The sequence below is a fragment of the Carassius gibelio genome, chromosome B9 (assembly GCF_023724105.1).
Source record: "Carassius gibelio isolate Cgi1373 ecotype wild population from Czech Republic chromosome B9, carGib1.2-hapl.c, whole genome shotgun sequence".
NCBI classification, from domain to species: Eukaryota; Metazoa; Chordata; class Actinopteri; order Cypriniformes; family Cyprinidae; genus Carassius; species Carassius gibelio.
In genome coordinates this window covers 24,020,498-24,046,893 of record NC_068404.1, presented here as the reverse complement: position 1 = coordinate 24,046,893, position 26,396 = coordinate 24,020,498, and the positions used below count along the sequence as shown (strand labels likewise).

Below are 26,396 nucleotides of genomic sequence, written 5' to 3'. Positions count from 1 at the left end.
TTACTTTTTCCTACACCTTATTGAGATAAAGATCTTCAACAAATAGGCTTAATCAGTGCCCTTGTTTTCTGAATCAGGAAAGTGAACATGGAAGAGAATATGATGAGGATTTGGCTAAGCTTGTGTCTGATTTGCAGAGGCGTATGGAACACAGTGAAGTATGTTCCTTCTTTGGGAAGTTGAAGAACCACTGCTTCAATTTTCAGACATATTTTCATTTTGATGCATATGCTAATCAGATGCATGTTGATGACCTAAATGTATGAATATTTTGTTTTTGCAGCCTGTTACCCTCCTTAAAGACATCACAGATCAGACAACTAAAGTTAACACAGAGACAGTGTTTGAGTGTGAGATTAAAATCAACTATCCAGAAATTACACTGTCTTGGTATAAAGATACACAGAAGCTAGAAACTAGTGATAAATATGACATTAAACTCGTGGGCGACCGTCATATATTGAAGATCAAGAACTGTCAGACCAGTGACCAGGGAAATTACCGTGTCGTTTGTGGGCCACATATATCCAGTGCCAGACTGACAGTGTTGGGTAAGTCGATTTTAAAGACCTTGCTTTCTGTATTCAAATACCATTTTTTTTTTTGTGCCTATAATAAATTGAGGCACATTACCTTAATATTCTACAGAGAGTCAGGATCATGTCCAGAAACCATCCCCTGGTAAGAGGGTAGAATTGCATAGTAGTGGACTGCTTACTGACACATATTATAGATTTATGTCTCATACCATATGCACTTCTATTAAATGACAGAATGAGGGCAAGATAAATTGCCCAATCATGTAAGGAAATTACTAACCTCTTCTTGTTTCTCTACCTACGAGTAAATGCTAAGCATCTTTTTAATTTTCCTCTTAATGCTTTAAAATTGCTTGGCTGTAGTGGTGTTAATTGTGTACCAACAAAGTGTTGGATTAAACAAAAAGTGTGTGCGTTTGAAAGCACATTTACATGTCTTCTTATTTCTTTCTTCTTTTCCTTTTTTAATTATTATTTTTTATCTATCTATTTATTTTTATTTTATTTGAAAACAGTGACATTTTGAGATAATTAACCATTCCAAAATGTTTGTTTATTTCTAGCGGATCAAATTCAATTCACCAAGCGCATTCAAAATATTGTGGTGAATGAGCGTCAGTCTGCCACTTTTGAGTGCGAGTTGTCTTTTGACAATGCGGTCGTCACCTGGTATAAAGATGCATGGGAGCTTAAAGAAAGCCTGAAATATACCTTCAGGTGTGAGGGACGAAGGCACTTTATGATAATCCGTAACGTAACATCCGATGATGAAGGTGTGTACATTAGTCCTTATGGACTGCTCAGTGGCTCAAAATAAATATAGAATTAAGCAGATTTAAACTCCGTTAACTTCACTGTAAATCTTTTAGGCGTGTACTCTGTGATTGCGCGTCTGGAGCCTGTTGGTGAAACTAAAAGTACAGCTGAGCTTTATCTGTCAGGAAAAGGTAAAATCTACAGCAGCGTCACTTTGTGGCTTGTTTACTAGAGTTTAGTCAACAGCAATTATATTTGATCTTCTTTTGCAGAATTTGAGATAAGAACATGTTATTTTGGTAAGTGGTTTGTTATGCACTAAATCATTTCTGAGAATTAACCATCTCTAATTTGCTCCTCAGTCCCCTTCCCCAGCTAATTTCTTTACAAATTCTGCAAAATCTAACCGCAAACTTTATTCAGTGAAACCATTAAATAAAAAAAAAAAATGAATAAATTAACTTAATCTCAACCTGTCCAGATGTTCCAGATACATCGATACATGTGCCAGATGTGTCATCTGCGATTAGTTTTAAAGGTAAGACTTAAACAAATAAAGAGATGTAATTAATAGAAGACCGGTATGTCCAATAGTTTCATTGTAACTTACCTGTTACCTTTTGATTAAAGAAGAATCTTCAGAATTTCATAATGAAGAGAAGTTTGAAATAACAGGTACTATTTTAAATTAAAATGAATGTGTAATGTTTCTTAACCTTTAACGTGTAAACTTGGTGAGTACATTAAATACACTAAAAGACTAAACTAAATGTTTTCATCATGTCGACCCCCGAATGCATCGGTTAATTAATATTACCATATCAATAGCACATTACCATTTAATCTCCCCTTGGTATCCTCTAAAGTGGATGTTTAATGAAAATACAACTAATGTAATATGATCATGTTCTAAAGTTGGTATTTCTTTCTTAGTTTCTTTCTACTAACATCTGAGCTGAACGAGATTTTGTCCAACAGTTATTACAGAATTTTTTTTTTTTTTCCTATTAAAAAGAAAACAATTGTATTATTGTATGGTAGAGTGTGAGAACTGGACCGTTCAAGAGGAGAGTGTTCCTTATGAATTCTCTTCACTGCAAGGTACACTTAACAGAGTCTTTAACTAAGAGCATAACTTTTTGCTCGTCTTATAGTATGTGTATAGACTTTCTTCACTCATCTTCATGATAATATTTTTTTTTTTACATATATTTTGTCAATGTATTACGTGTATATCTTGTCTTTTTGATATAACTGGCTATTAAACATCATCACCGCCTATCCCTTTCAATAACCAACTCCTCCATCATTTTCAATTCAGCATCATTAACATTTTTAATCAACAGGTATTGTGCTGCAAACCTTGTGTGTGTGTATGTTTGAAACTGAATTTGTGTGTCAATGTTCATGCCTAAGAATGTTCTTGTTTTTCATCAGAATTGAAGAAACCCATTGAGGAGACTGTAACAAAACGTGTAGTGGAAAGGACAGAGGAGGTCCCTATAAAAGGTATTGGATGAACAAAAAATACTTTGCTTATGGCTGTCCCTGATGATCTCTTAACATTTATATATGTAAAGCCAACTGCCTTTTTATGTATTTTTTTACTCCAAAACTTACAACATGTTGTCTTGTACTGAATCAAAAACATTTAAGATTTTTGGTTCTTTCCTTGTCTGAGTGTTGTGTTTGTGTATTATTATTATTACTGTCGCTGTGCAGTTGTTCATTGTATAATTCCTTTTATGACTGGTCTTGTTTGTATGTCCATGAATGTGTTCTTCTAATGCTTGTGCCATCATGCTAAAATCATGGATGCTTTGGCTACTTAAACTATGCTTAAGCTTTGCAGTTGTATTTTAACAAAGCTGATGTCTTTTATATACCTGAAGTTATGGAGCAACCAGAAGAGAAAACTGAAACATCCTTTGTACAACCTCCAGTTCCTGAGAAAGGTATTATTATGTCTTTGCTTAAGTGTTTTTTTGTTCCATTGTTTCTTACATCTGTGTTAATTTTTTTTCTACTAAAATATTTAAACCAAATCTGTTTTCCTGTTTGTGAGATGTCTGTTTCTTACCATATAAACTGTGTTTGTGTACTTGCTGTATATGTAGCTCTTTGGTGTAAAGATTCATGATTTGCAACTTAATTTTATTTCTATGATGCCATGATATTTTTAAGAACCTGAAGTCAAGAAGCCTGTTGAGGAAAAAGTCCCATCTGTCATGGTGGCAGAGCAAAAAGAACAGCCCACACGCAAAGGTATTACCAGAACTATGTGTTTTAGTGTGTACAATATTTTATGTATGTGCTGTGTATGTTGATTGTATGTATAAATATGTTTCTTTTTTCAGTTCAAATTTATGCATGTTATGTGTGTATGTTGATGTGTGTGTAACTGTAATTTGCAGTTTCTTATTGTCATGTTCTGGCTTTGTCGTAAAGTATTCTTAATGTCTTGGGATTCTAAATATCTTGCACACAGAAATTAAATATTTAAAGCTGCTGTTGTATAATTTCTGTTTGTGTTGTTATTCTCCTTTGAGACTTTATAGCAATATCAGTGTTACTTAAAGATGTTCTCAAACCTACACCCTCAGAGCCTAAACCTCAGGTGCCAGCAGAACCAAAGGCTACAGTGGTTGAACCAAAACCTGAACCTAAGTCTGAACCAAAAGCTCTACCCATACCTGAGCCCACACCTGTTCCCAAGCCTGAGCCAAAAGCTCTACCCAAACCTGAGCCCACACCTGTGCCCAAGCCTGAGCCAAAAGCTCTACCAAAGCCTGAGCCCAAACCTGAGCCCAAGCCTGAGCCAAAAACTACACCAAAGCCTGAGTCTGAACCTAAGCCTGCAGTTGAAAAGAAAGTTGAGGCACCTTCTGTCAAAGGTATTACGTGTAATTGAATCATCTGTGATATTTGTGTGTATGTGTTTGTTTTGTGAGTCTGTGTAAAGTACTGTATGTACGAGTGCCTTACTAAATTTGTTAGACTCTTTAAATCAACTTCTTGTTCAACTTCAAAATATAAAGTTCTCTCTGCTTTATATTTTTGGTTTTACGGTATGCTTCTATGTTTCTGGTGTTCTTTTAAAGCATCTGAAGCTACAAAAAAGCCACAAGCTGCACTTCAACCATCTTTAGATATAAAAAAAGATGAGGTTTTAATTCCAAAGCCAGACACTACTCAAATAAAAGGTAACTTTAAATCTCAATAGCTAAAAAAAAAAAATACTTGGCATAAGTCTGCCAAGGGATCTTAAAACAATTTCATTTTTTGTTTATTGTCTGTGCAAAACTTTGTCACCAAAAATGGTGCTCTTGAAATGCATGTGAAACTCTTGATCTTGATCTTTTAATTGATTCTTTTCATTGTATGGGCTTCTGCATTCTAGTGTGAATGCCTATCTTTTTGATTTATGACTGTTTAACACGTGTGTTCTTTTGAAGCTTTTGTGGAGATCAAGGAAATGGAAGCACCAAAAATAAAGCTAGATACAAAACCAGAGCCTGCACATACTGCTGAACCACCAAAGAAAGAAGTCTCTACACTACTACCAGATGAACCTATCAATGATCATTTGACTGTCCACTCTGAGCCATCAAGTGTAGAGCCAGCTAGTCGGCTTAAAACTACACAAAGCCAGCCTCCTGAACCAGTTAGAAAACAAGTAGTCACAGCTTCACCGGAAGTTATAGTTGAACAAACAAGAAAACAACCTCCCCAAGAAGTTTTCAAAGCAGAGCCAGAGTCTTTAGCCAAACCTTTAGAGCAACCTCAAACGGATCAAGCTAAAAAGGAAGTGCCATCAAAGAGTAAGTCGACCCCTAAAATCAGTGAGCCAGCACTTGCTCACAAAAAGGAGGGTCATCCACAGAAAGGTATTCTTGAGTCTTCATACTAAGCTCCTTATAATGCATTGCATTAATGGGTTAGCAATAATTACAAATTCTCTTTAAAGGTGTATTGTTATATTATTTACTCTTCTTAATATGCTGTTCTTTGTCTGGTATTATTTTTATATTTATGAAGTGGTTGAAGTAAAGGCTGCAGAACTGCCATCTGAGAAAAAGCCTGTGACAAAGGCTAAAATGGAGACCGAGATTCCCTCAGCCAAAGGTATGCTCGGCTGGTCATAGGAGATACAAATCAAATTTGTATCTCTGCATTAACAGATCTGTTTGTGATACAAAAACAGATCTCCCACCATTTATCATCTATCATAACCATTATTAACATTTTAATCATAGATAGCTGAAGAATTATTTGTAATATTATTAATATATTAATCTACTCTGAGTTAAATCAGTTTTACCTTCAATAACCCAAGCCAGAGAAAATATTGCATTTTGGCAATGATGTTGGTATATGCGTATTTTATTGAAAATTCTTATGCCACCATTGCATGGTGCAATCTTAAAAATCTTTCATCTTTAAAGTCTTTGCAGCTTCTGAGAAGAAAACTGACCAATTTCCTCATACAGTGGAAGTAACTCAGAAGATTTCCATGGAGGAAATGTTTCTGAAGGACGAAATTGTGGAAGAGAGTGAAAGCATGCCTCATCACCATGAGGAAGTTTTGTCTTATGAAAAGCATATTATAACGATGGATGTGAGTCATCACAGTAGAGAATCGACTGCTGAAGATGTAAAGATGATTAAAACAGAGGTTTCCCAGAGGCCAGAACCCTCTTTTGAGCTGAAAAAAACAAACGAGATACCTGAGATGAAATGGTCAAAACAAGAAATACACACTGAGATAAAGGAAAGGAAATTAGAGATGTCCAATGTTGAGACATTTCCAGAAGCTGTGGTGCTACTTGGCATTGAGACACCTCAGAAAAGTGAAGACATTATGCCAGATAAAAAGAAAACCTCTGAAGATATGCCTCTACAAAAGAAAGATGACACCCCTAGAAAAGAGATGGCCATTCAGAGAGAAATAGAAATTCACAAGAAAGAGTCTATTCACTTACAGCAGTCTGTTCATGAAAACAAGCGATCACATGAGGAAACCCCTCAGAAATTACCAGAGATAATAACACCAATAGTAAAACCAGAAGAAAAGGGAACTATGTTAAAGGAAGTGCGTAAAGAACTTGAAAGAGGTAAACCTTCCAGTCTTCAGCAAATGCATTGATTGCTATATTGCAATCTTTACTTTAATTTTTTGTCTTCAGGTATTTGCCGAAAAAGGCAACTGTGATTTGCTTTTCTTTATCTTATAAGTCTTGTTGCCTGCATGTTCCTCTTTAGTTTCTTGAATCTTGAATATGTTATAATTCTTAATTAGACGAGAAGACCCTGGCTGTTACAACTCCTGTGTCAGAAGTTGTTTCTCCTGCAAAAGGTACTCAAAGGAAGCCTGGGAGATTTGGTGCTATTACTCTTCAGCTTTTAGTTTAGTGTGTGATACTTTGTCTGTATGCTCAACTTATATGTTAATGGTCTATTTCTTCATTGTGATCATGGCTTACTTTTATTTAAAGAACCAGAATTAGTGAAGAAACGTGAACCAGAAGTCCCGAAGCCAATTGTGGCTCCAGCTGAGCAGAAAATATCGCCTCCATCAAAAGGTAGAGCAAATCTGGAAGAACCATTTTCTGCTATAAAAGTCAGTCTTTTATATCATGTTTGTTTTTTATTTTCTTTTTGTTTCCAATTACACCTCATTCCACATGTGGCTTTATTATTTTTAAATGTGATTTTGGTATTGTCTTAATTAAAGAGCCAACTGTTGAAAGAAAAACATCACCTGAGGCACCTAAGGCAACTGTGATCCCAGTTGAACAGAAAATATTGCATCCTTCAAAAGGTATTCAAAGTCACATTGTGGTAGAACTCTTTTCTGGTCTGTTTGTTAGTCTTTAGTATGTGTTTGCCTGATTTGTTTGTCTAATCTTTTCTGTGCTCATCTTTACATGTTTTTTGTCCCGTCAAATAACATCTTTGTCCCATTTGTTATTCTTGCTTGTGATTTATGGCATTGTTTTATTTAAAGAACCAACTGTTGAAAAGAAACCAGTTCCTGAAGTACCAAAGCCAACTGTGGCTCAAGTACAACAGAAAATAGTATCTCCTCCAAAAGGTATTAAAACAAATGTGTTTTTCTGGTCTATATTCTTTGGAATGAAGTGTGATTGTTTGTTCTTATTTGTGTTCTTCTTAAATGATTCTTGTCCAGTCAAATAACATCTTACTCCACATTTGTCTTCACTATTTTTGGTTGTAATTATGATATTGTTTTATTTAAAGAGCCAACTGTTGAAACAAAACCAGCTCCTGAACTACCAAAGCCAACTGTGGTTCCAGTAGAAAAGAAAATAGTATCTCCTCAGAAAGGTAGATAAAGCAAAAAAAATGTTGCTGGTCTAAAGTGTTTGTAATGATGTGTGATTGTTTGTTCTTATTTGTGTTCTTCTTTAAATGATTCTTGTCCAGTCAAATAATATCTTATTCCGCATTTGGCTTCACTATTTTTGGTTGTGATTGTGGTATTGTTTTATTTAAAGAGCCAGCTGTTGAAAAGATACCATCTCCTGTGGCACCAGAGCCAACAGCAACTCCAGTTGAACAGAAAGTCAGTCTTCCTACAGGTAGAGTCTCTGTTTTCATGTCTTCTGTATCAGTTGTTATTGTTGTTGGTGTTCCCTTTTTGGGTTCTTGTTGTGTCTTTGAGGGCTTGTGAATTCTACTTTGTTGAAGTATCTTTTGAATCTTGTCATTTGATTACATGCTTGTCTTAAAATACTTACTAACCAGTTTACCATGTTTTTATTTTTCTTAAGCTACATTATGGATGAGAGGTGTCTACTTTTGTATTACAATTTGTTTAAACATTCACATTTAGTGTATGTTAGGTTAGTATGAACATTCATAATGAGAAAATAATTTAAGCAAACATTCACCTATTTTCTTAGCTTAAAAATACCTTCTTTCTTAATTTGACCCCAAAGGAAATGTTTCATAGAATGTCTTTTATACAATGAAAGTGGACACAGACCAGGGACTGGCAAGTTCCAAAAAGGTATCGTAGAAATAGTATATATGACTTGAGTTATATTCAGAGTTTTCTGAAGACATATGATCTCAGTAACAGATTAAAATTAAAGTTAATTGCTGCAAATTTAACACTTATGGTCACCATTCACTTTCATTGCATAAAAGGAAAATGCTATAAATATTTCTTCATGTAATATATTTTGAAAGATAAAAGAGGAGTAAATGATGACAGAATTAAATTTCATTAAAAGTGAATTCCATCTAACTTGTATTTACTGGTACCTGTTTAATCTGAAATGATCTCTGAAACAGATGCAGAAAAGGGCCCTGTTACAGCTCCTGGACCTGCTGGCAAAGGTATGTTGATGTGCAAGTTACATGCCACAAATTAAGCTTAACATTTTTGATTATTAAACATATTCAAAGTCAGTAATTCAGGCAACACATTTCACATGTCTGCTTGTTGTTTTGTCTAATTTTTGTTAGCTTATTGTTTTGTTTTATTGTTCCTTTTCTTTCTTTATTATTATTACAGTTCTGTTCACTACTATCAGGGTTGAGGTCTATTTCATTTTAATTCCAACACAGATGACTTAGTTTCAACCCTGCTGTGTGATATGTGTACAGGTGTCTTATGTCATGCTGATTGTACTGTCCCATGTTATGTCATATTGTGACCTTTATCGCCTCAGAAACAACTAGCACCACACAAGCTCTTCTTAAACAAAAGAGTAAAATTCACATCAAAAAGGAAGAGGAAAAACTGGATATACCAGCCGTAAAGAAAGTAACCAGAAGACCAAAAGAACATCAGGAAGATCATGAAGTTATATCACTTAAGAAAGTTGGCAAGATTCTGTGTGAAGAACCACAAGCAGAAGAGGGACCACTTCTCCATAAAGTTGAGAAAACTCAAACAGGTGGAGAGGAGGTGGTGTATTCAAAGGCTATTACTGAAATCAAACTCACCAGCAGCTATGAAGTCACTGAAGATACTTGGTCGTATGAAACTGCTACAAAAACAGAGAAAATATCTCAGGAGGAGGAAAAGAAGACAGAAAAATACAAGGATGTGAGGTCTTCCTCACAAGGGAAAGGGATTGCTCCTGAAATTGGTGGAAGAGAAGTAGAAAATAAGGGTAAACAAGCAAGTAAAATTCTAATGGAAGACGAACCTAAGACACCTCTGAAAAAGCCAACTAAGTCAATATTAACTGAGAAAGAACAGGAAACTGTCAAATTAAAACCTGTCAAGAAATTAGATAAGGTTGTTGTAGGTCTCCATAAAGACAGCAACATAGACAGGAGCAAAGATAGTATTGGTGTCCAAAAACATGAAAGGCTTATAAAGGATGAGTCTGTTTCAGAGAAGGAAATAGATGTGACTCCTACAGATCAAAAATCTGAAGAACCCATAATTCCAAAGCCTTCTGTAGCTAAAGATGAAATCCCAGAAGAACCTGAGAAATTTCCAAAGAAAGCAAAGAAAATTCTACCACATGTTGAGAAGCCAGAAACTGTTACTCTGAAACCATTTTCCAAAGAATCTAATGATGATGTAACCACTGACATGATTCCTCAAGAGCAAACTGAGAAAAAGTCTGTAGACATTAAGCATCCAGATAGTCCGGAAACAACACATATCCTGAAGGATCATCAGATCCAGGTAAAAGAACCAGGAAAAAGTGAAAAAACATATGAAGAGGCTGAAAAGATCAAAAAGCTAGAGTCACCCTATGATTATCAGCCCTTGAAGAGTACTACTACTCCAGAAAAGGCTCAGGAAGGTTTCAAAGAAGAGGGGAAGGTAATAACTAAAAAACATATTCCAACGGATGAAATGAGAAAAGAAGAGGTATTTTTGAAACCTGTAGAAGGAAAAATAATTGCAGAGAAAACACCTTCACCAAAGGTAGATAAGTCTAGTCTTCAAATCTCCCCGCTGGCTAAAAAGAGTCCAAAAGAGGAAGATTCACCAGCAATTGCAAAAAAAATTGGTCTTTCACCAAAGGAAATGAAGAGAGAAGAGGAAATATCATTGAAGCCTATAGAACACGCAGAGCTAAAAAAGACTCCTTCACCAAAAGTAGGCATACAAAAACCAAAACCCACTGAATCCATTCCAATGGAAAGAAAGTCTAGTGCAAAATCACCCAAGAAGATTTCACCAAAAGATTCACTTGAGTCTATAATTCTAAAGAAGGTCTCAAAGACAGTCTCCCCCAAAGAAGAAAAGACTACTCAGGAACCTCCCTTAAGAACGACTGAAGACAAACTGCCAATGCTGAAGGAGTTGTCTCCTAGTGTTTTGCATCTACAAAAGATTCCTACACAGCAAGAGGAGGTAGTATATGAGCAAGAGCAGGAGGTGGTGGATGGTGAAGAAGAAGAAGAAACTTGGGGATGGGAGCTTGCTCCTAGGGACAGTTATGGATCCGAAACCTTTGATGACACCTTGGATGATGGAGCTGTTGAAACCCCAGGAATGGGTGACAAGAAAGGTGAGCACCAAAAGCTCATCGTTGGTATTTTGTGGCTCCCTACAATCGTTCCAAATAATATCAACTCGACTCATCATCCGTTATTACCCCTTAACAAGTGTCTTAATTTTTCTATGTTTGGATGTCTTTGATGTTTAGTGTCCTTTCTTCGATTTATTAATTCTTCATTTTTGGTCCATCCAACCTTCTTGATAGAATGTTGTGTGTCAATGAAGTCCTGTTCTGTCATGTAGCTGTTTGTCAGTCTCATTTTCATTCCTTCATCTTTATTCATCATTTTCATTGTGGGTGTCATTTGTCCTGGGCTGTTTTTCTCACTTGTTTTATTGTCTTTGTCATTAAAATGCTCACATATAGTATATCCATTTGTATATAATTTATTAACCAATCATTTCAGATCCTTTGCAGTTTTACCATTTCAAGCCTTGTTTAATAGTATAACAATATTTAAAACAGATGGAAAACCAAAGGAAGAGCCAGCTCCAGGCAGAGGCAGAGGACTAAGACGTACGTTCGTAATAAACAGTACATGTGTAATATGCATTTCTAATGCTACAGTGAATGATGTTAATTTTAAAGTTACAAAAGAATAATTTAAAATGTTCAAACTTTTGTGTGATCATATATATATATTTTTTTATTATTTTTTATTATAGCAAGACAAACTCCATCTCCTGGTGATGCTGGAAGGGGTAGAGGGCTGAAACCTGGTGGTGGAGGTGACAAGCCTCCAGGAGAATCACCATTTGGTTTCCAGCTCAAAGCTGTCCCCTTGAAGTTTGTGAAGGAGCTCCAAGACATTGTGTTACAGGAGGCTGAGTCCATTGGCTCTTCTGCTGTATTTGAGTGCCAGATCTCTCCATCTACTGCTATCACCACCTGGATGAAAGATGGAAGCAATCTAAGGGAGGATCCAAAGCACAAATTCACATCTGATGGCAAAGACCGCAAACTGCAAATCATTGATGTACAGCTTTCAGACACTGGAGAGTACACATGTGTTGCAAAGCTGGGCAACAAAGAGAAGACCTCAACAGCTAAACTTATTGTTGAAGGTATTCATGACTGCTATTCTCAAAGCATCCTCTCTATTCATATAAAAAATGTATATGGTGTCACCTCTAAAGGCCATTAATGTTAATATGTTGGTACTAATAATGTATGATTGTTACAAGTGGTATTTCTTCTATCGTTTCATATAGAATTACCTGTAAAATTCACAAAGAATCTGGAAGAAGAGACCTCTGTGTTCAAGGGCCAACCAATGTATTTGACCTGTGAGTTGAGCAAGGACAGAGATGTGGTCTGGAAGAAGAATGGACAAGTGATAAAAGAAATTCCTGGCAAACTTCAAATCAATGTTATTGGGCTACAGCATGCCATCACAATCCAGGACGCGAACGATGATGATGCTGGTGTTTACACATGCGAGTGTGAAAACATCAAAACTCAAACTAATGTCAAGGTTATTGGTATGTATTTGATCTTTTTGACCGTCACAGCTTCCTAAATAGTTTGCTAGATGTTTCTATGTCTTCTTTGGTAAATTTAGAGGCGGTGTGTGAATTTACCCATGTATGCATTCAACAGAAATTGTTAGAGACTGGTTAGTGAAACCTCTGCGGGACCAGCATGTGAAACCCAAGGCCACTGCTACATTCAAAGGCGAGCTCTTCAAGGACACCCCTAACTGGAAGTGGTACAAGGGTAATGATGAAATCCCTAATGAGCCTACAGATAAGACTGAGGTGAAGAAGGAGGGTAAAGACATCACTCTTACCATTAAAAATGCCCAGCCTGATGACGTCGCTGAGTACGCTGTGGAGGTTGAAGGCCGCAGATATGCAGCAAAACTATCACTTGGAGGTAAAACAGCAATGCCACTGTCCTGAGGACTGTTGATTTCTGCTTATATGACCATCTGAAAATGTTGTGTTTAAACCTTTTAATCTCTATCCAGAGCGTGAAGCTGAGATCTTGAAGCCTCTTGCTAGCATAGAGGTGGTTGAGAAAACGGAGGCCAACTTTGATGCTGAAATTTCAGAGGATGATGTACCTGGAGAATGGAAACTTAGAGGACAGGTTCTGACAAGATCACCGGTAAGACCCTATATTCAAACCCCTGAGGTGTCCTAAAACATTAATCATTCCCAGTGTTGGAGAAGCTTCTTTAAAACTGAGGCTCCCCAAGCTACTAACTAGTTCTATTTTAATAGTTAAATAACCACGTTACCCATTTGAAGATGTAATAAAGCTATTTAAGATGGTGATATCTTTTTAGATAATTTAAGTCAGTTTTATAATACAAACATTCTGTATTGCCATACACACACAAAAAACAATGTGGATGGCAATTAAGATGACATAAGTATTTACACCAAAAACATCTAGAAGTACAATTTTCTACTGAACAGTATTGATATCGGTATGCAATTTATTTTTAGCACATCATCGCAAATTAGCTGATTCATAATTTTCCTCTCTTTTAGACATGTGACATCAGATCTGAGGGAACAAAGCGATTCCTTACTATCAAAAATGTTCAGCTTGATCAAGCTGGTGAAGTTACATACCAAGCTCTGAATGCTGTGACAAGTGCTATGCTCACAGTAAAAGGTAAGAGAAGGATCAGTGTCTTTTTAAAAGCATAAGAAAATGTCAATTCAAATCTACAAATGCAGATAAGTGACTATATGGACAATGTTCATTCATGCCTACCAGAGTTGGAAATGGAGTTCACAGTCCCTTTGAAGGACGTTACTGTGCATGAAAAGAAACAGGCAAAGTTTGAGTGCACCATCAATAAGGATGTGCCTAAAGCGATTTGGTTTAAGGGTTCTGATATTGTTACACAAGGAAATAAGTATGAAATCATTGATGACGGAAAGAAACACATACTTATTATAAATAACTGTGGCTTTGAGGATGAGGGTGAATACAGTATTGAGGTCTTGGGCAAATCATCAAAAGCAAAACTGATGGTAGAGGGTAAGTCGGTTATCATCTTGGTTAGTGTTGGTCAAAATACTTTCTGACAAAATTTAACAAGGGTGTTTATTAATAAATAATCTAACAAAAAACAAATACAAAACAACACAGTTGCTAATCAATTCTAATAAATTTACTAATAAATTCACTGGTTTTCAAGTTTGTAGTATATCCATTTATTGCGCCCATAGTCATTTGTTCTGCATTGAACAAATGTCGTAGGTATGAGGCTGAACTTCACCTCTACATTAAAGGACCTAACTGTGAAGGAAGGTAAAACAGCTTTATTTGAGCTTGAACTCTCTCATGAGAATGTCGCCGTGACATGGTACAAAAATGAAATAAAAGTGCACCCAAGCAGAACCGTGTTCACCAGCGTGGTGGGAAGGAAACATACACTAGAAATTAAGGAAGTATCACTAGATGATACTTGCCTAATAAAAGCAGAGGCTAAAGGGATATCCACAATGGCTAAACTGCTTGTAATAGGTAATTTTACCTTTATTTCACCGCTACATTTATTTGATTCTTGTTTCCCTCCTCATTGTCTAAGTTTTTGCATTACGACAAAACCTTTTTATGAAGATTACTACTCGTATTATAGTTTCTGAATATTAACACAGCAACATGTTTTTACAGAGGGCGATGCATATTTCACCACCAAGTTACAAGATTACACCGCAGTTGAAAAAGATGAAGTCACATTTGACTGCGAGCTCAGTAGAGATGTTCCTGTGAAATGGTTCAAGAATGAAATTGAAATGAAAGCCTCCAAGATGATTACCTTGAAAGTTGAAGGCAACCGAAGAATCCTCAATCTTAAAAAAGTTGAGAGCAAAGACAAAGGACTATATGTTTGCGACTGTGGAACAGACAAGACTTCAGCCAACTTGAACATTGAAGGTCAGTAATTAAGGTTATATATTTAAAATTTAATAATATTGCAGTCTTTCTAGGGTGTAAGTGGGTTTTACTTGTTAATTTTTAATTCCAGCTCGTGACATCAAAGTGGTGCGACCCATGTATGGCGTTGAGCTCTTTGATGGTGAGACGGCTCGTTTTGAGGTGGAAATCTCTGAAGACGATGTACATGGCCAGTGGAAACTGAAGGGCGAAGTCTTGTCCTCTTCACCTGTGAGCACAGCTGCATCAATCAATTCAGTAAACAGCTTGCATAAACATGTAGCAATATAGTTAATATTTTTTTTCTCATGTGTTTTTTGCTAACAGGATGTTGAGATTATTGAGGATGGTGCAAAACACACATTAACGCTCTACAACTGCAAAGTTTCCCAATCTGGAGAGGTGGTCTTCCAGGGAGCGAATGCTAAGTGTTCTGTAAATCTTAAAGTGAAAGGTAATTACAAAAGTAGCCTATATATGCATGAACTTAAAAAAATATATATAAATAAAAAAAAAAAATATATATATATATATAAATATAAAATATATATATATTAATGAAAAGGTAATTAAAGGCAATACTTCCTGTCTAATCAAATGTTTCTGTTCACCTTTGTCATAGAATTGCCCATTTCTTTTGTATTGCCTTTGAACGATGTACAAGTCTATGAGAAAGATGATGCAAGATTTGAAATTGAACTGTCAAGAGAGGCTAAGGTTGTCCGTTGGCTAAAAGGACCTCAGGAGTTGAAGGCTGACGAAAAGTTTGAAATTGTCGCAGAAAGGAAAAGACACATTTTAGTGGTCAAATCTGCTGCCTATGAGGATGAGGCTAAGTACACGTTTGAGGCTGAGGACAAGAGGACTTCAGCCAAACTTGTTATTCAGGGTAATTTTTTTTTTTTATTGCACAATAATCACATTTCCTTCAGATTTTTTTTTCTGATCAATTTTTTTCTGATCCGCATTTATCATTCTGTTCAGGTATCCGTCTTGAGTTTGTCAGACCCATTAAAGATGTCACCGTTAAAGAGCGTGAGACTGCAGAATTCAGGATTGAACTCTCTCATGAGAAGATTCAAGTCACCTGGTACAAGAATGATGTGCGTTTGCATCCAAGCAAAGTGGTGCACATGTCCGAGGATGGCAAGATCCATACTCTGTCCTTCAAAGAGGTGTCTATTGATGACACTTCTCTAATTAAAGTTGAGGCCCTTGGTAAAAGCTCTGAAGCAATGCTCACTGTGCTTGGTAAGTGTTTAAAATGTTTTCTAATACATTTTATAATGACTTCAGTATAATTGACTACTGTTCTTGACAGTACATTGGTGCTGCTTTCATGTCTATTGAATCACTCAGCAGTCTCTCTTTTGTATACCAATACAAGTTACAATATCTAATTGGCACAATTTTATAGTGAGCATAAATAATTTTATAGATGACTAAAAGCTCAAGAGTAAGAAAATGAAAACCTTATTCACTCAGAAGAACAAGGAAAAAGAAATATGAGGTGGATGACAGAGCTCTTAAAATAGAGGAAGCTAAATATGTTGGCTTACTAGCCCATAGAGAAAATAACTATGTGTCAAGGTCTTTGTCACCCTGTGTGGGTTTAATTTTTATTGTATTACATACAGGGCCTTTTTGTGGTAAATCATGTAAAAAAAACCTCATTGTTCTCCTTTATATCAACAGAGGGAGAAGCTTACTTCACTACCAAGTTACAGGACTACACTGCAGTTGAGAAGGATGAGGTTGTCCTGAAGTGCGAAGTGAGCAAATCATCTGCTCAGGTGAAATGGTTAAAAGACGGCAAGGAAATCACTCCCTCTAAGAACGTCATCATCAAGGCTGATGGAAAGAAACGTATCCTGACAGTGAAGAAGGCAGAGAAGGCCAACATTGGTGAATATGTGTGCGACTGTGGCTCTGACAAGACAGCTGCTAAGCTCAACATTGAAGGTATGTATTGTTAATGTATTGTTTTTTTTTTTTGTTAATCCATATTTAGATTAATAGATTAAAATATATTAAATTATTATGAACGCCTATAACTTTGCCTCTCCTTTCCTGTTCTTTGCAGAACGTGATATTAAAATGGTCCGTCCACTGTATAGTGTGGAGGTCACAGAGACAGAGACTGCTCGCTTTGAGACAGAAATCTCTGAGGAGGATGTTCATGGTAACTGGAAACTCAAAGGAGATGCCCTGCACCAGTCTGCTGTAAGGGATTCCTGAAATTCATGTTTTTACACACACACACACACACATTTGTTTTTGTGAAAAGTGGGAACATCCCATAGGCGTTATGGTTTTTATACTGTAGAAACTGTGTATTTTATCGCCCTTAACCAACCCTACCCCTAAACCTAACCCTCACAGGAAACTTTGTGCATTTTTACTTTCTCAAAAAAAAAACTAATTATGTATGATTTATAAGTGTTCTGAAAAATGGGGACATGGGCTATGTCCCCATAAGTCACCCTCTCCTTGTAATACCCAAGTCATACCCAAGTCATTATACAGAGTTGTGTCCTGATATTTCACAAAAACAAGATCACACACACGTGTGCACACACAATTATATATAATTTCTTTTCTTTTATTGTTTTCATATTATGTCAATATTTTCAGCCCCAAATAAATGTGTTTGTTTCACTCAGGACTGTGAAATTAAGGAGGAAGGCACCAAGCACATGCTTATCCTTTACAATGTTCGCATGGATATGGCTGGTGGTGTGGACTTCAGTGCTGCTAACGCAAAATCAACTGCTCAGCTCAGAGTTAAAGGTGAGAATCCTCATAAGTGAATAAAAAACTATATAATAAAATATATAACAAAAATTGCGCAACCTTATTTTTTATTTTATTTATTTTTTACTTTGGCTAACAAACCAACCTGCATTCTTGTTTCACTAAAGAAGATAAAAATAGTTGGGTGACTATGACAGATAACTTGGGATTAGTCAACTGCCAATCAGGGCTCAAGACTATTTTAGAAGCCCCATACCTTATCAGGAGAGGGTGGGGGTTACTGGCAGAACTGAAACATGCCTCCTAGTTTATCTGACCACAGGCAGTGCGTGGAATCTCAATATGCTAATGATACAGGATCCTGTGTCAAGCTGAATAGTCCTTCAGACTGCAAATTGAGACTTAGTGATAGAGAACAATGAGAAATTGTAGTAGTAGGATAGTCTCTTGTTATTATTAAGGATGTCCATTTCCTCTTCTAAAGCACGCACAATTGGCGTCCTGCGACCTCTGCGGGATGTCACTGTCACTGCTGGAGAGACTGCTACCTTTGACTGTGAGCTCTCATATGAAGATATTCCAGTTGAATGGTTCGTTGGCCCAACAAAGATGGAGCCAAGTGACAGGGTGAGATTCTGTGCTTTTATATTTTGTTAGATTTAATGTTCATTTGGGCATTATTAATTTAGTTTTGTTCTTGTCTGGATTTTCATTGATTTCATTGTGATTTGTTATGATGCTATACTTTTACAACAGACTATAGGTGAACTATACAGTACACACACATAGTATGTATATTTTGTTTATCTTAGGGTGACAATTTCAAGAGAAAAGTCTTCGTATAAATATTTTCTGCATATAAGGACTTCCAGCATTACTTGCTCTAAGTTTCGAGATAACGCTGGGCCATTCTGCCCTGCAGGCGCCCTTCTGGTTATTTTTAACTGCTTCAAGAGTGTTGTTGAAGTGGTGGTATAGTGAACTTCATAACCACTTAGACATTATATATATATATATATATATATATATATATATATATGTGTATGTGTGTATATATATATATATATATATGTGTATGTATATATATATATATATATATATATATATATATATATGTGTATGTATATATATATATATGTATATATATATATATATATATTAACAATGAATTTGTTGTTTTTACATAGCTTTAATTAAAGCAGATAACTAAGAAAGAGGTAATTATGTTTTATTATTTAACCTTCTGAAACCCTGCATCCTCGTGTAGTTACATTAGATTTTAGTCAGTTCCTCATGTACAGAGCCCATTCAGGACTTTTCAGAGATAATAAATGTTGGAAATAAATTGGATATTTCACCATGACCACTACCTCTCCTTGGTCCTCAATAATGTCTAATATTAATTTTGTGACATACTTATGGAAATATGGTAATATATTTTTAACTATCATTTAAATCTGTATAATTTTTAAACTATCTTAAAGACTGTCCTACACTCTTTTATGCAGGTGGTCACCAGAGCAGAAGGAAGACTGCATTCTCTGACTGTAAGAGATGTCAAGATGACGGAGGCTGGGGAAGTGAAACTTACTGCAAAGGACTTTGTAACCCAGGCCAAACTTACTGTGAACGGTATGTTTTTCATTTGTCTATATCGTTTTTATTAATTATTATTGTAGTTTTAGTTATTTTATTCTAATTTTTATATTTAATCTTATGTATATTATTTTACATTCATTTTATTTCAGGTAACAACATGTTTTTATGGTTGTAATTTAAGTGTACTGTAATAACCCTAGAACAACCTGTATTCTCTATAATCGAATATATTATAGAGGCATAAACAGATATTGCTTATGGTTTCAAATCCACATATCACAGAGCCACCAGTTGAGTTCACCAAGCCTTTGGAGGACCAGACTGTTGAGGAGGAAGCCACAGCCATTCTGGAGTGTGAACTGTCCAGGGAGAAGGCTGACGTGAAGTGGTTCAGAGACGGACAGGAAATCCGTAAAACCAAGAAGTATGAGATGGTAGCTGAGGGACGCATAAGGAGACTGATCATCAAGGACTGTAGCCTTGACGATTCCAAGACATATACCTGTGATGCAAAGGATTTCAAGACATCTGCTTTCTTAAATGTTGAACGTAAGTTTAAAAAACTTGAATAAGGCCAACTAAAGACATAAAATAACACAAATCATTTGTATAAAGCAAATACTGTATGTGTTTTTTTTTTTTTCAGCTCCATTTGTTGAATTCACAAAGCCTCTTCATGATGTTGAGGTTAAGGAGAAGGAATCTGCTAAGTTTGAATGCGAAGTGTCCCGTGAAAGTGCCAAGGTATTTTTTTACAGTAACAGAGTCAAGAGTTTTTAAAGAGTTTTACAGTCCAGAGGTCTGAGACTACTAATGAAGCTGTGAATGATTTACATTTGATATTTAATGCAATTGTTTTAATTACAAATTATATTAATAGCCTAGCAATTTTAGCAAAACTGAACTAAAACATGTTCATGATTTTCGTAATTTCTTAATATTTAAAATTTCTTTCTTTTACTTAAAAACAGTATGCACACAAAATTTGACAAAAAAAGAGTGGATTGATTCATAACTGTTTGTTGCACAGGTTCGCTGGTTCAAAGATGGCGCTGAGATCAGAAAAGGCAAAAAGTATGAGATAATTTCCAAGGGACTACAGCGTATTCTCATCATCAGCAAGGCAGTATTTGATGATGAAGCAGAATATGAATGTGATGCAAGGACATCCAAATCCTCTGGAATGCTGACAGTTGTCGGTAAGTTTTGCTTCAGCCATTGTTCTAAAATCAAACTAAAAATAAAGGCTTAAAGTTAATGATAATTCCTTTTGCCTTGCAGAGGAGGAAGCTAGATTCACAAAGAACTTGTCCAATGTTGAGGGCACCGAAACTGACAGCATTAAGATGATTTGTGAGGTCTCCAAACCCAGTGCAGAGGTTACATGGTACAAGGGTGACCAGGAGATCCCTGAGGGTGGTAGATATGAACATGTTGCAGATGGGAGAAAGAGAATTCTCATCATAAAGGACCTTCATATTGATGATGCTGGCGAGTACCAGTGCAAACTCCCTGCTTCTGAAACAAAAGGAACTCTAAAGATCAGTGGTAAGTTTTAAGATTAGATTTTTTCAAACTCGCTGTTAAATTTGGCAATACATACTTGGCAATAAAGCTCTTTCTGATTCTGATTCTGATTCTGATATTTAAGTCTTACTAATAGCTTGGGTTCCCATGGTCATGTAAAACCTAGAAAAGCAAGGAATTTTAAAATTGTGATTTCCAGGCCAGAAAGATATATATTTTCTGGCTATTAAATATATAGTTTGTTCTTTGTGAGTGCAATCTCTTTAAATTTGTTTTCAAAAGTCCATTTCCAGTAATCTCAAATGACTTAAAAATAAAAGTATATTAGTCAAAGAATGTTGATGCACCTACAATTGACTTTCTTTATTGCTTTAGAATTGGCAGCTGAGTTCATTGCTAGGCCCCAAAACCAAGAGGCTGTTGAGGGTGAAAAGGTTGAGTTTGTTTGCTCAGTGTCTAAGGAAAATTATGAAGTCAAATGGTTCAAAGGAGACAAAGAAATTACGACTGATGATAAGTATGAAATTGTTGTCGATGGCAAGAGGAGGGCACTCATTGTCAAAAACTGCGAGCTAAAAGATGAGGGTGCATTCACTGCCCGCATTGGCTCTGTAAAAGCTTCAGCAGACTTGTTGGTGATTGGTAAGTTCTCCTTTTTTTAGTATATTTTTCTTTAATATGTTTCTGTAAAGGTCTGCAAATGTTTCAATTTGAATTGTCATATTAAATTGGAGTAAAAACGGGTACCATTATATGTCTCATTAGAAAAACTGAGGATAATCACTCCCATCAAGGATACCCAAGTAAAGGAAGGACAAGAGATCGTTCTGAACTGTGAGGTGAACTCAGAGGGAGCCAAAGCCAAATGGCTGAAGGGCAATGAGACGATGTTTGAGAGCAGCAAGTTTATCATGGTTCAGAGAGACACTGTGTTCTCTCTGAGAATAAAAGCTGCAGAAAAGTCAGATGAAGCCAGCTATACCATTACACTGACTAACCAACGCGGAGAGCAGGCCAAGTGCTCTGCTAACGTCAGTGTACTAGGTGCGTTGTTATTATATGTCTGTCTTTTATACCACGTGTATTTTGTAAGCAGTATATGTACAATGCTGACGGATATATTTTCATCTCAGAGGAAGCCATCAAGATCATTCAGCCACTAGAGGACTGTGAAATAGAGGAAAAGAAGACTATGACTTTCTCTTGCAAAGTGAACAGACCTAATGTGACAGTCCAATGGATGAAGGCTGGTCAAGAGATCACTTTCAGCAAACGCATTCTGTATCGTGTGGATAAGGACAAGCACACTCTGACCATTAAGGACTGCAGCCTCGCAGACGAGGGTGAATACTGTGTAGTTGCTGGGACGGATAAGTCCACAGCGGAACTGATCATCAGTGAGGCACCCACTGAATTCACCGCTCAGCTCAGAGACCAAACCATCACTGAATTTGAGGATGCCGAGTTCACTTGCAAATTATCTAAGGAGAAAGCCCATGTTAAATGGTACAGGGAAGGACGTGAAATCAGAGAAGGACCAAGGTGAGTTTTGAACCATGAAACAAATAGTTAAATTAATACAGAAATAGTATTCTGTATTAATGTAAAAAATGTTTTTCTAATGATGAAAATCCCTCTTCTTTTTTTTTTTATTTTTACAGATATCATATGGAAAAAGATGGAAAAGAATGCAAGCTTGTAATCAAAGAGTGTAGACCAGATGATGAATGTGAATATGCCTGTGGAGCGGAAGACAAAAGGACAAGGGCACGTCTCTTTGTTGAAGGTATTTTTTCCCCCAGCCTGTTCCTGTTATTTTTATAGCCTGATAATTTGATTTGCTAATGACGTCTTTCTTTTCTTCCTTCAACAGAGATTCCAGTGGAAATTGTCAGGCCACCCACAGATGTATTTGAGCCTCCAGGATCAGATATTGTGTTTGAGGCTGAACTAAATAAGGACAGAGTTGAGGTCAAATGGATGAGGAACAACATGATCATTGTCCAGGGTGACAAATACCAGATGATCAGTGAGGGCAAAGTTCATAGATTGCAAGTCTGTGAGATCAGGCCCCGTGATCAGGGAGAATACAGAATTGTTGCAAAGGAGAAGGATGCCAGAGCCAAGCTTGAGCTTGCTGGTATGATAGTGTTTCCATAATATTAATGCTGCTTTGGTTTTCATATAAAGGGATACTTTTGTTAATGTTTTCTACCTTTCTTTACAGCTATCCCAAAGATCAAGACTACAGATCAGAACCTTGTAACAGATGCAGGAAAGCCTTTTGTCATGACGGTACCCTATGATGCTTATCCTCGTGCTGAGGCAGAATGGTTTTACAATGACATCAGCCTGCCTGGGCAAAACATTGACACATCCATTGAAAGGACAAAGTACATGCTGAAGGACCCCAAGAAGTCAGACCAGGGTCGTTACAAGATTGTCATCAAGAACAAACATGGAACAGGAGAGGCTTTTATTAATCTTGATGTCATTGGTAAGTAGGAAATCAAACTAGATGATTTACAGAATTTAACTGTTCTGGAAGTCTAATAAAAGGGTGTTGTAGATGTTCCTGGACCAGTGAAGAACCTGCATGTTGTTGACACTGCTGATGGTGAGGTAAGCCTTGCTTGGGAAGAACCTGAAAGTGATGGTGGAAGCAAGATCTTGGCTTATGTGGTTGAGAGACGAGACGTCAAACGCAAGACCTGGACAATGGCCACAGACCGTGCTGACATTCCTGAGTACTGTGTTGGTGGATTGCAGAAAGACAACAAGTATTTCTTCCGTGTATGTGCTCGCAATAGAGTTGGAAATGGAGAACCAGTTACTACTGATGAGGCTGTTCAAGCCAAAAACAAATTTGGTGAGCTATGCTTCAGTTTATTGCTTTATTTTCTGGTAAGAATTGAGAATGTAACAGCTAATTTTATATTGTCTAAAAATATTTTTTTAATCATTCTTCTGCTTCTAACAGATGTGCCTGATGCACCTCAGAAGTTTATGGTTGGAGTTGTCAATAGGTTTGGTGTCACAGTTTCCTGGGAACCACCACTTTTTGATGGAGGATCTGAGATCACATCTTATATCATTGAGCTACGCGACAGAACCTCTGTGAAATGGGAGCCTGCGTTGGTGGTCAAAGCTGAGGATCGCACAGCTACACTCAAAGATGTTGTTGAAAACAAGGAGTACATCTTTAGGGTCAGAGCTGAGAACAAAGCTGGAATTGGCCAGCCAAGCGCTGCCACAGATCCAGTGAAGATCATGGATCCCATTGGTTTGTAGGGTTTATATTTTGATTGCTATGATTTGTTGCAAAAGTCAGAGTGAAACATTACATTTTGTCTCCTATTACAGAGAGGCCAAGTCCACCTCTGAACTTCAACTACACAAATCAGACCAAAGACTCAGTTCAGCTGTCATGGGAAACACCCATCAGCAATGGAGGCAGTATGATTACAGGCTACATTATTGAGAAGTGTGAGGATGGTTCTGACAAGTGGCTGAGATGTAATGCTAGGCTTTGCCCTGACCTTTACTACAGGGTATGTTATGTTGTTTAAGTCTGTGTTTTGGATTTTACAAAATGTATCGTCATATGAAAAGATTATTTTGTTTTATGTGTTTATCTATGTATCCTACATCCTACATTAAGGTTTCTGGACTTAAGTTTGGTCAGAAGTATCACTACAGAGTATGTGCAGAAAATGCTGCTGGCATTTCTGATCCAGCTGATGCAATTGGGCCACTTTTGGCTGACGATCCTCATGGTAAGCCATTTTAAATTTCCCTTAAAGATAGGTAAAAATATACACACATAAGTTTAAATGTGTAAATTTCCTTTTCCAACCTTAGTGGGTCCCGTCATGGATCTCAGTGGGTTCAAGAATGGTCTGGAAGTCATTGTTCCCAATGCTCTTGTCATCCGAGTTCCCATTACGGGATATCCTGTGCCCAAACCCAAGTGGACATTTGGTGACAAAGAGGTCACTGCAGGTGACCGTGTTTCCATGGTTACAAAGCCTACATACACTGAACTGGTTGTTGCTCCAAGTGTGCGTCCAGACAAAGGAACATACACATTACAATTGGAGAATGATGTGACATCTGTCTCTGGAGAGATCGAAGTCAATGTTATTGGTATGCAAATGTTCTTTCTTCTGTATTCTCCTACTACTATGTTGTTGTTTTTACACAGTGATTAATGTACAATCCCTTTTTTGCATCTTTCAGCATGTCCAAGTGCACCCAAAGACTTCAAAGTTGCAGAGGTGACCAGACATCATGTGCATCTAATGTGGGAAGCACCAGATCATGATGGAGGCAGCCCTGTAAGTGGGTACAATATTGAGAAAAGAGAGGTTTCCCGCAAAACCTGGGTTAAGGTGAGCTGTTTTTAACAGTTACTTGTTTAAAGTCTATGTATATTGTACATATTGAAACATTTAGGTTCAAAACATCTACTCTTCAGGTGATGTCAGGTGTAGAGGACCTCGAGTACACTGTCACAGATGTCATTGAGGGCAAGGAGTACCTGTTCAGTGTTATTGCTTGTAATAAATGTGGACCAGGAGAGCCAGCATACATTGATGAACCCGTGAATGTGTCCTCCCCAGCCAGTAAGTCTTAAATTATTTAGTTTGAGGGGTATGAATTAAAGAACAGTTTGACAGTGAATAAAACTTCTTTTTAAATACAGCTGTGCCTGACCCTCCTGAGAACCTGAAATGGAGAGACAAATCAGCAAAGAGCATCTTCCTGCTCTGGGAACCTCCCAGATATGATGGTGGTACTGCTGTCAAGGGCTACATTGTTGATAAATGCCAGCGTGGCACTGACAAATGGGAAGCTTGTGGAGATCCTATACATGAACTTAAGTGAGTGGTGATTCTTCATGAGCATTCCTGTAGTGGAACATACTGGTGCATCTCAATGAATTTGAATGTCGTGGAAAAGTTCATTTATAGCAGTAATTCAACTCAAATTGTGAAACAATTGTGAAATATTACAAATAAATGTAATGCACACAGACCGAAGTAGTTTAAGTCTTTGGTTCTTTTAATTGTGAGCATTTGGGCTCTCATTTAACAAAAACCCACCAAATCTCAACAAATTAAAATATGGTGACATGCCAATATTTTATTCATCTAATCAACTCAAAATACCTGCAAATGAGAAAATGAGTCATAAGAGACTAAGAAATGCAGATGAGCTGAAGGCCACTGTCAAAGAAACCTGGGCTTCCATACCGCCTCAGCAGTGCCACAAACTGTGATCACCTCCATGCCACGCTGAATTGAGGCAGAAATTAAAGCAAAAGGACCCCTACCAAGTTTTGAGTACATGTACAGTAAATTGACATACTTTCCAGAAGGCAGACAATTCACTAAAACTGTTTCTTTTTTATTGGTCTTATGTAGAATTCTAACTTGTGGGTTTTTGTTAAATGTGAGCCAAGATTATCACAATTAAAATAACCAAAGACTTAAACTACTTCGGTCTGTGTGCACTGAATTTATTTAAAACATGAGTTTCAGAATTTGAGTTGAAATAAATTGAAATGAATTTTCCATGACATTCTAATTCACTGAGATACACCTATAGTGTGTTTTATAATTATATATATTTAATCGTTATCATTATATGTGTCCCAGGTTCCATGTGACTGGTCTTACTGAAGGTCAGTGGTATGCCTACCGTGTAAGAGCAGTGAACAGACTTGGAGCCAGCCGACCCTGCAAGGCTACAGATGAGATACTGGCTGTAGATCCTAAAGGTTAGTGATCTAGGTCCACCAGTATAATAGTTTAAATGA

At 36.8% G+C, this 26,396-nt stretch overlaps 1 protein-coding gene across 3 annotated transcripts in view; it reads left to right on the top strand.

The window, feature by feature from the left end:
* The window catches only part of ttn.1 (titin, tandem duplicate 1), a 132,977-nt gene that overhangs the window by 33,542 nt on the left and 73,039 nt on the right, over positions 1 to 26,396 (top strand). For all 3 annotated transcript variants that reach the window (XM_052565195.1, XM_052565197.1, XM_052565196.1), the window contains exons 43-89: positions 78 to 158; positions 284 to 551; positions 2,733 to 2,804; positions 3,188 to 3,250; positions 3,480 to 3,560; positions 3,899 to 4,189; positions 6,791 to 6,877; positions 7,030 to 7,116; positions 7,303 to 7,389; positions 7,557 to 7,643; positions 7,814 to 7,897; positions 8,616 to 8,660; positions 11,261 to 11,311; positions 11,461 to 11,859; positions 12,007 to 12,276; positions 12,395 to 12,670; positions 12,765 to 12,904; positions 13,294 to 13,420; positions 14,432 to 14,695; positions 14,787 to 14,926; positions 15,023 to 15,149; positions 15,318 to 15,584; positions 15,680 to 15,946; positions 16,391 to 16,657; positions 16,779 to 16,918; positions 17,359 to 17,485; positions 17,934 to 18,076; positions 18,958 to 19,081; positions 19,331 to 19,597; positions 19,695 to 19,792; positions 20,079 to 20,247; positions 20,330 to 20,596; positions 20,951 to 21,217; positions 21,341 to 21,619; positions 21,709 to 22,117; positions 22,237 to 22,361; positions 22,449 to 22,715; positions 22,803 to 23,072; positions 23,145 to 23,444; positions 23,556 to 23,858; positions 23,939 to 24,126; positions 24,237 to 24,351; positions 24,437 to 24,721; positions 24,815 to 24,966; positions 25,053 to 25,200; positions 25,281 to 25,458; positions 26,236 to 26,357. In XM_052565195.1, the coding sequence (XP_052421155.1) occupies positions 78 to 158; positions 284 to 551; positions 2,733 to 2,804; positions 3,188 to 3,250; positions 3,480 to 3,560; positions 3,899 to 4,189; positions 6,791 to 6,877; positions 7,030 to 7,116; positions 7,303 to 7,389; positions 7,557 to 7,643; positions 7,814 to 7,897; positions 8,616 to 8,660; positions 11,261 to 11,311; positions 11,461 to 11,859; positions 12,007 to 12,276; positions 12,395 to 12,670; positions 12,765 to 12,904; positions 13,294 to 13,420; positions 14,432 to 14,695; positions 14,787 to 14,926; positions 15,023 to 15,149; positions 15,318 to 15,584; positions 15,680 to 15,946; positions 16,391 to 16,657; positions 16,779 to 16,918; positions 17,359 to 17,485; positions 17,934 to 18,076; positions 18,958 to 19,081; positions 19,331 to 19,597; positions 19,695 to 19,792; positions 20,079 to 20,247; positions 20,330 to 20,596; positions 20,951 to 21,217; positions 21,341 to 21,619; positions 21,709 to 22,117; positions 22,237 to 22,361; positions 22,449 to 22,715; positions 22,803 to 23,072; positions 23,145 to 23,444; positions 23,556 to 23,858; positions 23,939 to 24,126; positions 24,237 to 24,351; positions 24,437 to 24,721; positions 24,815 to 24,966; positions 25,053 to 25,200; positions 25,281 to 25,458; positions 26,236 to 26,357 (8,671 nt within the window). The remainder of the gene's footprint in view (positions 1 to 77; positions 159 to 283; positions 552 to 2,732; positions 2,805 to 3,187; positions 3,251 to 3,479; positions 3,561 to 3,898; positions 4,190 to 6,790; positions 6,878 to 7,029; positions 7,117 to 7,302; positions 7,390 to 7,556; positions 7,644 to 7,813; positions 7,898 to 8,615; positions 8,661 to 11,260; positions 11,312 to 11,460; positions 11,860 to 12,006; positions 12,277 to 12,394; positions 12,671 to 12,764; positions 12,905 to 13,293; positions 13,421 to 14,431; positions 14,696 to 14,786; positions 14,927 to 15,022; positions 15,150 to 15,317; positions 15,585 to 15,679; positions 15,947 to 16,390; positions 16,658 to 16,778; positions 16,919 to 17,358; positions 17,486 to 17,933; positions 18,077 to 18,957; positions 19,082 to 19,330; positions 19,598 to 19,694; positions 19,793 to 20,078; positions 20,248 to 20,329; positions 20,597 to 20,950; positions 21,218 to 21,340; positions 21,620 to 21,708; positions 22,118 to 22,236; positions 22,362 to 22,448; positions 22,716 to 22,802; positions 23,073 to 23,144; positions 23,445 to 23,555; positions 23,859 to 23,938; positions 24,127 to 24,236; positions 24,352 to 24,436; positions 24,722 to 24,814; positions 24,967 to 25,052; positions 25,201 to 25,280; positions 25,459 to 26,235; positions 26,358 to 26,396) is intronic.